The sequence below is a fragment of the Mytilus californianus genome, unplaced genomic scaffold (genome assembly GCF_021869535.1).
Source record: "Mytilus californianus isolate M0D057914Y unplaced genomic scaffold, xbMytCali1.0.p SCAF_5, whole genome shotgun sequence".
NCBI lineage: Eukaryota > Metazoa > Mollusca > Bivalvia > Mytilida > Mytilidae > Mytilus > Mytilus californianus.
The window spans coordinates 25,386,473-25,401,306 of NW_026262701.1; the positions used below are offsets into that span (position 1 = coordinate 25,386,473).

At 32.2% G+C, this 14,834-nt stretch overlaps 1 protein-coding gene and 1 long non-coding RNA gene across 2 annotated transcripts in view; one reads left to right on the top strand and one right to left on the bottom strand.

The window, feature by feature from the left end:
• Window positions 1–1,426: 1,426 nt before the first annotated feature.
• On the bottom strand, window positions 1,427–3,095 carry LOC127702072 (uncharacterized). The gene is made up of 2 exons (XR_007982276.1): window positions 2,935–3,095; window positions 1,427–1,532 (listed from the first exon to the last, which is right to left on the bottom strand). It is a non-coding gene; the product is annotated as an uncharacterized LOC127702072 (long non-coding RNA).
• A 573-nt stretch (window positions 3,096–3,668) lies between these two features.
• LOC127701626 (uncharacterized) overlaps window positions 3,669–14,834 on the top strand; it is a 37,652-nt gene continuing 26,486 nt past the window's right edge. Inside the window, exons 1-2 of the mRNA XM_052205602.1 lie at window positions 3,669–3,694; window positions 6,783–7,122. Of these exons, the coding sequence (XP_052061562.1) occupies window positions 6,792–7,122 (331 nt within the window). The 5' untranslated portion in view covers window positions 3,669–3,694; window positions 6,783–6,791. The remainder of the gene's footprint in view (window positions 3,695–6,782; window positions 7,123–14,834) is intronic.

The following is a 14,834-nucleotide window of genomic DNA, read 5'->3' on the forward strand; positions in this document are numbered from 1 at the left end:
ACTGTTGACATACCGTTCCCACTTTATATTTACCGATTGGAAATACTGAAACATTATTCCTGGTTTTGTTTCCTTTGAAACAAATTTTAATTTGCTACAAATTTTCCCACCCTTTCCAGAACTGTTGACATACCGTTCCCACTTTATATTTACCAATTGGAAATACCGAAACATTATTCCTGGTTTTGTTTCCTTTGAAACAAATTTTAATTTGCTACAAATTTTCCCACCCTTTCCAGAACTGTTGACATACCGTTCCCACTTTATATTTACCGATTCTTTAGACACATCTTATTCTTCAGGTAAGCTTTTAATTTTAGAAACCCCGCACTTGTCACACGCTCTTTTCAAACACTGTAATTCATAAAAAATAATGAGCCTTCTCGTGGGTTTTTTGATTATATGATTACTTGGCCGTTTTTATAGTGATTATTTGATTACCAGACCAAACGTTTCATGATTATTTGATTATTTGATAATCTAGGACTGTATTTTTTTATTATTTGATTATCTTGTTTAAAAAAATAACTAATGATTATGTGATTATATTGGCAAAATATTTGTGATTATGTATTTACTTGGACACCCCCATGAGGGGCCTCATTAATCATTTGTATTTTTCGGACACAGAGTCTGACTAACTACATCGCTGATGTGCTCAAATATGGGATAATTATTTCGGACATCATTTGATTTGTACTTTAAAGTAGATCTTCGAAATTGAATGCACTGCTTAAACAAATATCGAATTCAACATGCTGGCGACAGCAACATGTACACCGGTCTTTAATTCGCATTCTTTTAATATCTTTTTTATTTGATGAAGTTATTAAAACAGAGGATGAACACCAAAATTCAAAGACAGTTTTTTTAACATCGTCCGAAACTGCATCACTTCTCGGGTTTTAAAATTTGAGTTCTTATTCGTCTTCCTCCAGACAATCTCCTAGGTTTTAATCCCAAATTTTGGCTATGTTTCTGTTTGACACAGGGTCATTTATATCCTCTCCACTTATGGACGCAGTTTAAATGTTCATTGCCATTCTGGCATCGTCACTTCTTTTAGATTTTGATTAACTTATGAATGTTTGTAGATTGTCAATTACTTTACCTACAGTTTTCAATTCATTACAGGCGATGACTTTTTGTAGGCATTCAAATCTGCTACACGTTTTGAGGGGCTTGCAGGCAAACATTCTTTAATTTTTGTCAAAGATCGCGACTTATCCATTCGAAAAGTATCGTTTTCTTTAAATTTGTCATCCACATCTAGGTTTTTCTTCAGCCTATGCGTCCTTTGATAATTTCTCGCGTTCACAGTTTTCAATCTTTGATTCCTTTTTGTAATTGCATCTGTGGTTTGACTGTATTCAATAACTTTTTTTGTTTTATATTTTTCCGAATTGTAAACGTAGTACTTGTATCCTTTTTTTTTTTATTTATTTTTATTTTTTTCTGATTTCTTTCTTTTTTTCAGTTCCTTTTAGTATGCAGCGTTTTCAGAATGGTTCATTTTCGAAATAAGGGTCATCCTAAAAAATACATTAAATATAGGTATGGTATTGCTTAATATATATAAAAGATGATTCAAGAATTAAACATCATTTAAAAGCGGTAAATCAAGCATATTGATAAAAAAAAAATATTTTCGTGTTTAAATATAAACGAACTGCCGCGTCCCACGTGTCATCGCAATTATTGATACACTTGTGTATAAAATATAACACATATTATAAGGTAAGAAATGATAATATTATATTATGTAATGAAATAACTTCCATTGGTCCCTATTTTTAATTCTATGAAGACCGCACCGAAATCTGTCGGGATTCGTCTTTTCACTAAAACTAATAATTAAGGATGTACTTAGGTGAAATTAAAAAAATCTAGAATTTAAAATTGATACTATAAGTCAGAAGAGCATTAGTTAAGGAACAAAATAAGCTAAAAATATTGATAGGTTATGGAGCTCCTTTTTCAGATATCTATTTTTTTTTAAATGGCGGGAAAAGGCTGACTCGGACTTTTACCTTATATTTGCATTGGTATTATTTGGGTCTGAGATCGAAAGAAAAGAAATCTAGAATCTGACATTTGACATTCAACCCACCATTTTTTCTCAAAATGTCCTGTACCAAGTCATGAATATGACAGTTGTTATCAAATAGTCCGTTTCTATGTATGTTGACGTTTGTTTTTGTAGCAGTTCAGTGTTTCTGTTGTTCCGTTGATTTCCTCTTTTTTTTCTCGCTTAATCGATTTATGATTATTGAACAGCGGTAAACTACTGTTACCTTTATTTGTGAGCTATTGAAGTCTTATATGAAAACAAAAATGTGTGTTATGGGGCAAAATATTTTACCCTGTATCGTAGGAAAAAAACCAGAGTCCGAACATCTGACAAAAATTCTCAAATCTGACCTAAGTACATCCTTAAGTTTGTCTGGCCTCCCAAATGAATCTGTATAAATGGTATGTGTTGTTATGTTTTGTTTTTTGTTTCATCTTTCTTTTTTAAGTTTTCGTATTGAAATATTTAAAAGATGCTGATCACCAAAAGAAAAATAATAATTGACTTTCATTGCATAAAAATTTGGTGAAAAATGCATTTGACGTCAAAACTGGTACATGGACATTCTATTCAGACTTTGTATTTATTTCATGTTGGGTTCGGTTTTAGAATAAGATATGAATTTTTGTTGAGAACTAACTATATATCATCTGCAAAATGCAAAGATGTTTATGTGTGCTTTTTTGTGTGTGTTTTAATGATTCCCAGAACGTTTTTTGTCGAAGAAAAGTAAGAAGTGGACATTTCATTCAGACCTGGCATTTTCATGCCCGTTTCTCTAATTTTCAAAATTTGCCTACGAAATTTGTTTACCGGTTTTGTAAAACATATAACTTTGTAATCATATATAGAAAATAACTTACCTTTACTACAACTTTCTTTTACTTTTTATAATTCTGTTAAATATCTGTCATATTTGCTGGATCTTTAGAATTGGATAGAAAACATTGAAACTTCAACGGTAAACTCCCATTGCTATATGACATTGATCCATATATATATCCATCTTTTAAATATTTCAATACGAAAACTGAAAAAAGAAAGATGAAACAAAAACAAAACATATCAACACATACCATTTATACAGATACATTTGGGAGGCCAGACAAACTAAAGGATATACTTAGGTCAGGTTTGTGAATTTTTGTCAGATGTACATCATGTAGTGTAAAATCGTCAAATTTTGAAACATCATTACGTAATGTTAAAGCCATATAAAGAATTGGCAAATCATCATTACGAAATAACAAAACCACATCATGTAATGAAACAACTACATTACGTTAAGTCACATACACATCAAGTAATGTTAAAACCACATTGCCTAATGACACAACCACATTGAATAATGGTGAAACCACATCGAGTAATGACAAAACCATATTTAGTAATGACAAAACTTTATCAAGTCAATACGAAACCATATCGTGTAATATCGAAATATCATTAAGTAATGACTATTCCATATTGAGTTATATCAAAACATCATTATGTAATGTCAAAACCATATTATGTAAAGACAAAATATCATCAAGTAATAATAAAACAACATAACGTAATATCAGAGTTCCACATGAGACAGTTGTGGCGTTCCATATATATCAGCAGGTGCTCTATCAGCAGGTGAGTGATCTAGACCTTACCGAAAATATTTATCAAATCTTATTGTGCCTACAAATAGTAAACAATCGTACAATACTCGACTTTCATCATCAGATAATTTTATTGTCCCTAAATCAAATACAGAATTGTACAAATCATTTTTTTTTCTTTTAGTGGAATTCACTATATATCCAGTGAAATTAAAAAATCCAAAACTGTATCTGCATTCAAATACTCTTACAAGTCATTATATTTTTAACAGTGTGAAACTAATAAGTTAAACCACAATGTTTACTATAGGTGAATTATTTTGTTGTTGTTATATTTGTGTATTTATACATCTATTGTTTATATGTGTGTAATAGTAGACTGGTTATGTTTTATTCATGTAGTTGATATTGTGTGTAGAGAGCCTTATTGAAAATTGGTTTAATCCAAATGAGTTACTCTCTTTAAATAAAGATATTATTATTATTATTTTCCCGCGTTATATGTTATTCCAATTAAAACAAGAGTATAATGTATTTATTTCTAGGTAAACTTGGTAAAAATGAAGTTATCTTCCGGGTTAAGTTTCAGGACTGATGGTTTTCTTCCATGTACACTGAAGACAACAGATTTGCACCTGTTATCAGTTTCAGCAGGAAAGTTTGTAACAAGCGTTTTAACTTCCTTCAAACCGACACCGATGAAAGATAGTAAAGGCGTTTTTTGTCATTAAAATGTTATCGGACAAAAACTATTCTTTCATGGTACATCTTCAAATGTTCTCAGAGGATTTGAGAGCAAATCTCATCTAAATCACCAAAAACAAATCACTTCTACCTTTTTTAGCTCACCTGGCCCAAAGGGCCATGTGAGCTTATGCAATCACTTGGTGTCCGTCGTCGTTCGTCGTCTGTCGTCTGTCGTCGTAAACTATTTCAAGAATCTTCTCCTCTGAAACTACTGGGCCAAATACTTTCAAACTTTAACTGAATGTTCCTCAGGGTATTTAGTTTATAAATTGTATCCGAAGTTTTGATCCATCAACAAACATGGCCGCAATGGCTAAAAATAGAACATAGGGGTCATTTTGGCTTATATCTCAATACTAAGCATTTAGAGCAAATCTGACATGAGATAAACATTTCAATAGGTCAAGATCTATCAGCTTTTACATTTTCAGACGACCCAAACAACCCATTGTTAGGTTGCTGCCACTAAATTGGTAATTTTAAGGAAATTTTGCAGTTCTTGGTTATTATCTTGAATATTATTGAAGATAAAGATAAACTGTACACACCAAAAATGTTTGGCGGACCTTCGCTTTGGCGGGTTTTTTAAAAGATAGGTTTTTGTCCCTTCTGTTTGAGTGAGTTACATGTACTTGTTTTGTAACTGTCATTTGTTTTTGTCGAGCCTTCGACTTTTGTCGAAAAAGCTAGACATAGCGATCCTCGGCGGCGTCCACAAATATTCACTCTGTGGTTAAAGTTTTTGAAATTTTAATAACTTTCTTACACTATCCTGGATTTCTACCAAACTTGGACAGAAGCTTGTTTATGATCATAAGATAATATTCAAAAGTAAATTTTGTAAAAAAAAAAATCCATTTTTTCCGTATTTTACTTATAAATGGACTTAGTTTTTCTGCCAAGAAACATTACATTCACTCTGTGGTTAAAGTTTTTGAAATTTTAATAACTTTCTTAAACTATCCTGGATTTCTACCAAACTTGGACAGAAGCTTGTTTATGATCATAAGATAATATTCAAAAGTAAATTTTGTAAAAAAAAAATTCCATTTTTTCCGTATTTTACTTATAAATGGACTTAGTTTTTCTGCCAAGAAACATTACATTCACTCTGTGGTTAAAGTTTTTGAAATTTTAATAACTTTCTTAAACTATCCTGGATTTCTACCAAACTTGGACAGAAGCTTGTTTATGATCAAAAGAAAGTATCCAGAAGTAAATTTTGTAAAAAAAAAATTCCATTTTTTCCGTATTTTACTTATAAATGGACTTAGTTTTTCTGCCATGAAACATTACATTCACTCTGTGGTTAAAGTTTTTGAAATTTTAATAACTTTCTTAAACTATCCTGGATTTCTACCAAACTTGGAAAGAAGCTTGTTTATGATCAAAAGATAGTATCCAGAAGTAAATTTTGTAAAAAAGTAAAAAAAAAATCCATTTTTTCCGTATTTTACTTATAAATGGACTTAGTTTTTCTTCCAGTTAACATTACATACAGTCTGCACTTTAAGTTTTTAAAACATTTATTAGATTCATAAACTATCCTGGATTTTTACCAAACTTGGACAGAAGCTACTTACAATCAAAAGATAGTATAGAGAGGAATATTTTTATTATTTTTTTTCCTCATTTTTGTTGAGCCTGCGATTAACAGCAAAAGTAGGCGAGACACTGGGTTCCGCGGAACCCTTACGAATTTTTTGTGTTGTGTGTATAGTTTATGTTGTGTAGACCTCTAAGTTTTTTGAGATGCTGATCTAAGCCTAATAAATGTTTTTGTATACTTTTGTTTTGTTTGAAATTTGCCAGGGAGATTTAAAAGATTGAAGAGTAATTGTAAAATTTTTATTCTAAAAATGCATAATTAAGATTCAATTATCTTTTATTTGTTTTCTATAACTATTAGCATTTACTTTTCCTTAGTGCTTGTTCCGCATGCACTATTAGAGTGATACATTTTTTCTCATTGGTTCAGTGAATTTTACATTTTACCTGGCTGGTCCATTTCAGTTGGTCCTACTTGTAATTTCTACTCAGTAAAGTTTTCCTTGCAAATCACTATATTCGTATGGTCATTCTTCTAATCAGTTTTCTCTGAACAGGTCATAATTTTTATTAAGTTGACGCGTCGATCGACTTAAAATTGTAATTCTTGAAATTCTTATTTTTCTTAATTATTTTAATTATGTTTAGTAGAGTATTTTGGTACTAGTTATTTAAACTTTGTAATGAGTTCACGCAGAGTATTTTCAGTCTAGTTAATTTTACTTTGAGAGGAGTTCACGCCCGCGAAGAAATCTTCCGCGTCTGGATTATAAGAAATTGAATTTCTTGGTCGTTCAGATACTACGTTTTAAAGTATTTTTCAGAATAACAATATGGATAAAGACTTGAACCTTTCCATAACAGCTGATAACGACTTTGATGGTCTGGATCTAGAAGAAGATCCAACGGCTCGAGACTCGTCTTTGGTTAGGGATAAGCAGGTGGAAGGTGCTATGGTTGTTGAGAGGACCGCTGGACGACCGGCCGTGCCCAAGGAAGAAAGTGGCGACGAGGATTTGGAGCTTCGTCTTCAATTGTTAAAGGAGAAGCGAGATTCCCTTAAGAAGGAGAAGCTGAAGAAGGATATTCGCAAATTAGAGCAGGAGGTGGATCTACTTGCTAAAGAATCGAAGACTAAGGCAGCGAAACCGAAGAAAAAATCAGGTGAGGTCATTAATTCTAATGTTACCATTAATGATCTGAGTAAAATCAAAAAAGTTATGTTCAACGGTGAAATCTCAAATGCATGCTTTAGGTCTTGAGTTAGATAGTGAACATGATCATACTGGTAAAAAAGCTCATTCTAAGTCTCAAAAAGAAGCTGTCGAAGTTGGTATGAACAAACAAAAATTGAAACCTAAAGAAAAGATAAAGCGGAACACAAAACAAAAAGCTAAATTAAAATATAGTCCAAGTTCTGATTATGAATTATCGAGTTGCGATACAGATTCTGAATTTGAAAAACGTTCGAAGCGTAAATTGTGTTCAAAATTAAAAAAAGAGGGTCTTGACTAATCTAAATTGAAAAGCATGAAGAAGTTATCAAAGCATAAAAACAAATCTAAGAGGAATCTGAAGATTAAATTAAAACCAGATTCTGATTCTGAATTTTCGAATAGCGATTTAGATTCTGAGTCTGATTCTTCGGACTCTTCTGATTATGGTAAATATGATCAACGTGGTCATAGTTCTAAATCCAGCAAGAACAAATCAGGGATAATGTTTTAAAATCTTCGGACAAAGTTAAAAATGCTCAGTATTTTCCTCACATTTTTTTACAATTTGAATACGTCAATAAAGATTTGAAATTCAAGCAGTTGAGTTTTAAACAATTTTTAGCGGGGGAATTGGAGATAATAAAGATTTGAAATTCAAGCAGTTGAATTTTAAACAATTTGTAGCGGGGGAATTGGAGATAATATTTAATTTTTTATCATGATAAATATGAAAAAGAAGGCAGGTTAAAATTACTGCAGAAAATTTCATATTTTTCTTCCATTTATCAATGGTCGGCTATTTTGGACTTTTACGCTGCTTGGCTACATCAAATAGAAATAGGCAAAAAATGTTGGAGTGACGATCCACAAGTTTGGAGAGTGCAATTTTGACTGGTAAAGTGTTTAGTTTTTATAAAACTGACTCAAAGTTTAACAAAACCCTTTCTTCGAAATCAACGGTTTGGTTTTGTTATAAGTATCAAAGAAATAAATGTGAGGAAAAGACAACACCTCATAACGATACGATTAGGGAGGGGGGGGGGGGGGGTTGTTCGATCCGTGTTACATATTTGTGCAACATGTTTACAAAAAGATGGTACACAACGGAACCATCCTGAATGGGCTGAGTTGTGTCCACATAAACGTAAATGACTATGTAATTTAGGGAACAAAAATTTTATGTTTGATGGTGATCACTGTGCAATTTGTAAAGATGTTTTACTTTTAGAAGTTGGTCACACTTCTGATCTTATAGATTTACATAATCAGTTAGTTTTTTCTGATTCTTACAGTTTTGAGTGTTTAAAGATTCCTATTTATTCTAAGTTGAATATACGATTTTGGCGTTCTCAGTTAGAGTTTTATTTTGACAAAGTCATTTGTGAATTTTTAGAGTTTGGTTGGCCAATTGGAATAAGATATCTAGAAAATGTTGTAGAAATCATACTGGGGCTCGGTTTTATCCCAAAGACATAGTAAAGTATATCAAGAAAGAGAAAACGAACTGTGCAGTGTTGGGCCCATTCAAAGTTAATCCCTTTTCTGATAAGGTGGTTATATCTCCGCTAAATTCTGTTCCGAAATCTGGTTCTGCCGAAAGAAGGGTCATTATGGATCTTAGTCACCCGAAGGGTCATTCTGTGAACGACTGTATTGAAAAGAATGAATATTTGGGAGATAGAGTTGACCTTCATTATCCTAATGTTGATAAACTAGTTGACATTATTAAGAGTAAGGGTCAGAATTGCTTAATTTTCAAGAGGGATCTTCGTCGTGCTTATAGACAGATTCTGTTAGACCCAAAGGACTATAGTTTTGTTGGTTTTTCTAAGCGTAATCACATCTTTGTCGATCGTGTTTTACCAATGGGTTTGAGATCATCAGCCTGTATTTGTCCACGTATCACGAATGCAGTGACTTTTATCGCGGGAACATTTGGTGTGGATGTCATTAATTATGTTGATGATTTTGCTGGGGCAGACTGTCCTGAAAAAGCTCAAGTCTCTTTTGAAAAGTTGAAGAGTGTTTTGGATGAGTGTGGATTGGAAAAATCGGCGAAAAAGGCTTGTGAACCTTGTTTAAGAATGTCATTTCTTGGTGTGTGGTTTGATACAGAGAAAAAGACTTTAGAAGTTACTCCAGATCGTTTAACTGAAATTTCAGAGTTGGTTGTAATGTGGTTAAATAAAGAGAAGGCCAGAAAGAAAGAAGTGCAGTTCTTGTTATGGAAATTAAATTTTGTCTCTAGTTGTGTCAAACCAGGTCGGATTTTCTTAAGGGAATTTTCAAATAATGATCAAGTGTTAGACGATTCGAATGAGTTGAGAAGGGATATGCTCAGGTGGTCAACATTTTTACTGACTTATAATTGGATTTCCATCATTAGTCTGGAAGAATGGACTGAACCAGATTTATTTTTCTCTTGTGACGCTTGTTTGACTGGATGTGGTGGTATGTCGGGTTCTGAGTATTTTCATTGCGAGTTCCCTAAATTCATAAGTGAACACAATTTCCATATCAATGCTTTAGAGCTCTTAACAGTGATTGTTTGTTTGAAAGTCTGGCTATTAAAGGAAAGAAAATTTGTATTTATTGTGACAATAATGTTTCAGTGCAGGTTATAAATAAGGGACGAACTAGGAGTAGAATTTTGCAAAGTTGTTTAAGAGAACTTGTCTTTGTCTGTGCAGTGCAACAGTGTGAAATTAAGGCGATCCATTTAAGTTCAAAGGACAACCGGACCGCAGATTTGCTTTCTAAATGGAATTTATCTCAGTCCTTTCAAGAGGAATATAAAAACTGTTTAGAATACAGTTCTCGTGTTGAAGTTAATGCTGGTCCTTCTCTTTTTAGGTTTCAGCATGACTGGTGATTTAGATCATTTAAGAGCAGAATCAAAGAATTCCATTAAAATGCGTATGCTATTGGGACAAGGAATAATTTTAAGATTCAGTGGAAGTCTTTTTTATTATTTTGTAATTTTTACAAGTTGGTGGCTTTGCCTTGTTCTTTGGAGACAATTTGTTTATATTGTCAATTTTTAAGTCGTTCTTTTGCTAGCACCGAATCTATTAAGAAAAATGTTTATGATGTTAAAAGTTTGCATTTTTTTTTAGATGTTTCGTTTCCGCATTTTGAAACGTTTTATTTTAAATCATTTTTTAAAGGTTTAAAAAGGGTGTATCCGTATGAGATCAAACCAGCATTACCTATTACTCCGGAAATTCTTCTGAAAATCCGGTTCGTGCTGAATTTTTTAAGACATTAATAATATAACTTTTTGGTGTTTGTTTTTATTCTCCTGTTTTCTTATGTGCCAAAAATCTAATTTAGTCGGCCCAGATGGAGAACCACATAAAAGTTTAAAAAGGAAAGACATAGTGGTAAGAGAGAACATGTTGATATTTACTTTCAAGTTGACTAAAACTATACAGTTTGGAGAAAGAAAATTAGAGATCCCATTGATTAAAAATCCGGAATCTAAATTATGTCCATACTCTGCCTACATGGCTATGTGCAAACATTTTCAAGCACCTATAAGTTTTTCAGCCTTTTTAATGCGAGGAACCCGTAAAGGCGAATTTAAGCCTGTACGTTATAGAGTATTTAATAATTTCTTGAAAACATGCATAAATAGTATTGATTTAAATTCGAAACACTACTCCACACATAGTTTCAGAAGAGGTGGAGCGACGTGGGCTTTTAAATGTGGTGTCCCCTCCAATTTAATACAGTTACAAGGGGATTGGAAATGCTCAGCTTATAAACTATATTTATAATATGGGTTATCAGATAAAATTGTTGCTAACAGTATGTCTGCTTACTGCTGATCTGTTTTATGTCATTTTAGGACAGAAAGCGTGGAACAGGTCGACTTTGATTATAGGGGATTCTATAGTCAAATATTTCCCAGAGTTAAAGAATACTACAATTCAAGCTTTTAGAGGACTTACCTCAAAGCGACTTGTCCGTAAGCTGAGCAGATTTGATTTAAATGTACAGGACTTTTATAATGTCATTATTCATGTTGGTACAAATGATATTTTCTATTATTAATCTCATTGCTTCTGTTAACAGTAAATGTTGCATTTTGCTGTCGTCTATTTTACCTAGACCAGTTGATTACAGATTTTCAGAGGTTATTTTAGGAAGTTTTAATGTAGAATTAAGGGATTTGGCGTTAAATCACAGTGATCTTAGTATTCAAAGATGTAGAATTCAATTCATGTCTTGCAATAGAACTTTTTACGATAAGTTTGGAAGACCAAAATTTCCTTTATTTGATCAAATTGATCGACTTCATTTGAATCATGCAGGCATTAATAAAATGATTCATTTTATTGCTAATACTTTAGCACATTTAGTGACAGAAAGTGAGAATTTTAAGGTTCAACAGGGAGGCATATTTTCTCTGACCCCTATATATATCGGGGGGAGAGTTAAGTGCTTATCCTTGACCATTTTATGTTGGGTTTTAACAGACGGGAGGGTTACCTAAAGCTTATTTCCTTTCTACACTGGAGAGGTTTAAGGCAGCTGACTCCCTATTCGTTATTTTTACACGATTTGTTTGGCGGACCTTCGGTTTGGCGGGTTTTTTGAAAGATAGGTTTTTGAACCTTCTGTTTGAGTAAGTTACATGTACTTGTATTGTGACTGTGATTTGTTTTTGTGTTGTGTGTATATTTTATATTGTGTAGACCTTTAAGTTTTTTGAAATGCTGATCTAAGCCTAATAAATGTTTTTACATACTTTTCTTTTGTTTGAAATTTGCCAGAGAGATTTAAAAGATTAAAGAGTAATTGTAAAATTTTTATTCTAAAAATGCATAATTAAGATTCAAATCACTATATTCGTATGGTCATTCTTCTAATCAGTTTTCTCTGAACAGGTCATATTTTTTATTAAGTTGACGCGTCGATCGACTTAAATTTATAATTCTTGAAATACCCGCCCACCCAGCCCTATTTTTTTTTTAAATTATATTTTTATTCAGAATTTTTTTTCCCGTGTGTATAGCGGGTTTTTTAAAAGATAGGTTTTTGTACCTTCTGTTTGAGTAAGTTACATGTACTTGTATTGTAGCTGTCATTTGTTTTTTGTGTTGTGTGTATAGTTTATATTGTGTAGACCTTTAAGTTTTTTTGAGATGCTGATCTAAGCCTAATAAATGTTTTTACATACTTTTGTTTTGTTTGAAATTTGCCAGAGAGATGTAAAAGATTGAAGAGTAATTTGACCAAAATTGTCAATTGATCCCTTAAGGAGTTGTTGCCTTTTAAAAACAATTTTACACAATTTGTTCATCATGTTCGCTAACATTTGAAAATCTTCTCCTTTGAAACTACTGGGCATAATACTTCTAAACTTTAACTGAATGCTCCTTGGGGTAACTGATTTATAAATTGTAACCGAAGTTTTGATCCATTAACAAACATGGCCGCCATGGCTAAAAATAGAACATAAGGGTCAAATGCAGTTTTTGGCTTTTATCTCAAAAACTATAGCAGTTAGAGCAAAGGTGACATGGAATTAAAGTGATGAATAAGTGAAAATCTATCTATCTGCTACGAAAATTTCAGACCAATTGGACCACCCATTGTAGGGTTACTGTCCGAAATAGTTTATTTTTATGAAATTTTACTGTTTTTGGTTATTATCTTTAATATTATAATAGAAAGAGAGAAAGTGTAAATGGCAAAAATGTTCAGCTAAGTATGATCTTCAAATAAGTCAAATGACCAAAATAGTCAATTGATTCCTTAAGGAGTTATTGCCCTTGAAACGTTTATTTTTTACATTTTTCCATGCAAGTCTATTACTTTTTCAAAAATCTTCTTCTCTGAAACTACATGGCCAAATACAGTCCAAACTCTAACTGAATGTTCCTTAGGGTATCAAGTTTGTAAATTGTATCTAAAGTTTTGATCCATCAACAAACATGGCCGCCATGGCTAAATTAGAACATAGGGAACAAAAGCAGTTTTTGGCTCATATCTCAAAAAGTACAGCGGTTAGAGCAAAAGTAAAAATGGAGTTAAAGTGATGAATGGGTTATGATCTATGAAATTTTCAGACATGTTCGACAACCCATTGTTGGGTAACTGTTGGAAATAGTTTATTTTTATTAAATTTTACTGTTTTGGTTATTTTCTTTAATATTATAATAGATAGAGAGAAAGTATCAATGGCAATAAATGTTCAGCTAAGTAAGATCTACAAATAAGTCAACATGATCAAAATAGTCAATTGACCCCTTAATGAGTTAGTGCCCTCGAAACGTTGTTTTTTTTTACATTTTTTGTGAGTCTAATTCCTTTTTCAAAAATCTTCTTCTCTGAAACTACTTAGTAAAATACTTAAAAACTTTAATTGAATGTTCCTTAGGGTATCTAGTTTATCGATTGTATTCGGGGATTTGATCCATTCAAAAACATGGCGGCAGTTTCTAAAAATAGAACATAGGGGTCAAATGAAGCTTTTGGCTTTCATCTCCAAAACTAAAGCAGTAAGAGCATAACTGACATAGGTGGAAGTGTTAAACAAGTTTAGATCTACCTGTCAAGTAATCTTCAGACCAATAGGACAACTTATTGTTGGGTTACTGTCCAGAGATAGTTAATTTTTGGGAAATTTTACAGTTTTGGGTTATGTATTATCTTTAATATTATTATAGAAAGAGAGAAAGTGTAAATGACAAATTTGTTCAGCAAAGTAAGATCTACAAATAGGTCAAATGCCTGAAACTGAAATTACAGGTGAGCGATATCAGGCTCTCATGAGCCTCGTGTTTAATATTAGGAATGGATTGTCTTTCCCCTTTCCTTTTTAGATGAAGTTTGTTCCGATTTATTGTTAAAAATTGTTCCGATTTATTGTTAAAAATATAATCGGATAAAGAAAGGGAAAACAACGTTTTTGCATTTTTCAAATCAGGTGTTCTCAATTTATTATGGCCGCCACCCATGATCCTAAAATTCTGCAATTTTATTGATATGTATTCAAATGTTTTTCTGAACATGATAAATACAGAAAGAAATATTGGATGGTGACAAGCGGTCTATGTTATATATATATGGACAATCTCCGATTTAAAAAAATCTTTTATCTAATATAGTTTCAATTTTTTTTTATGTCATACAATACTCAAGAATCTTTGGCAACGTAATTCAATATAAGTAAATAAAACTTAGTTAGTTGAAGAAAGAGAGGGAAAAACCAAACACTGTTCTCAGTCTATACCATTCTAAATATAGTCGGGAAAAAAAGAATAAGACGAGTTTATCGAGGACTCGATCCGTTAATCTATGTTTCTATGAAGTTACATCGGTGAAAATTCAATGATCGAGTAGGCTACTTGTCCGTTGAGAGTAAGTTATATTTTTTTTTAATTTTCTTGTTTTCGTATTGTTTTTGCAAATAGAAATCAGTATATCTAGCAAAACAGTTCAGTACTTCAAAAAAAATAACGATAAGGTTAAGGGTCAAGTGTAATCTCTGAATAAAACTGAAAGGCGACAAGATACTTCCTCAAATTGACATCACTATCTTTTAGAAAACTTACGACAAGAATCAAAGGAGTGAAAATTAACAGTGGAAGTTGCTTGACAAGGACACTGATAAAACCTGATGTGACGCATATCTATTATTTCCTGGGG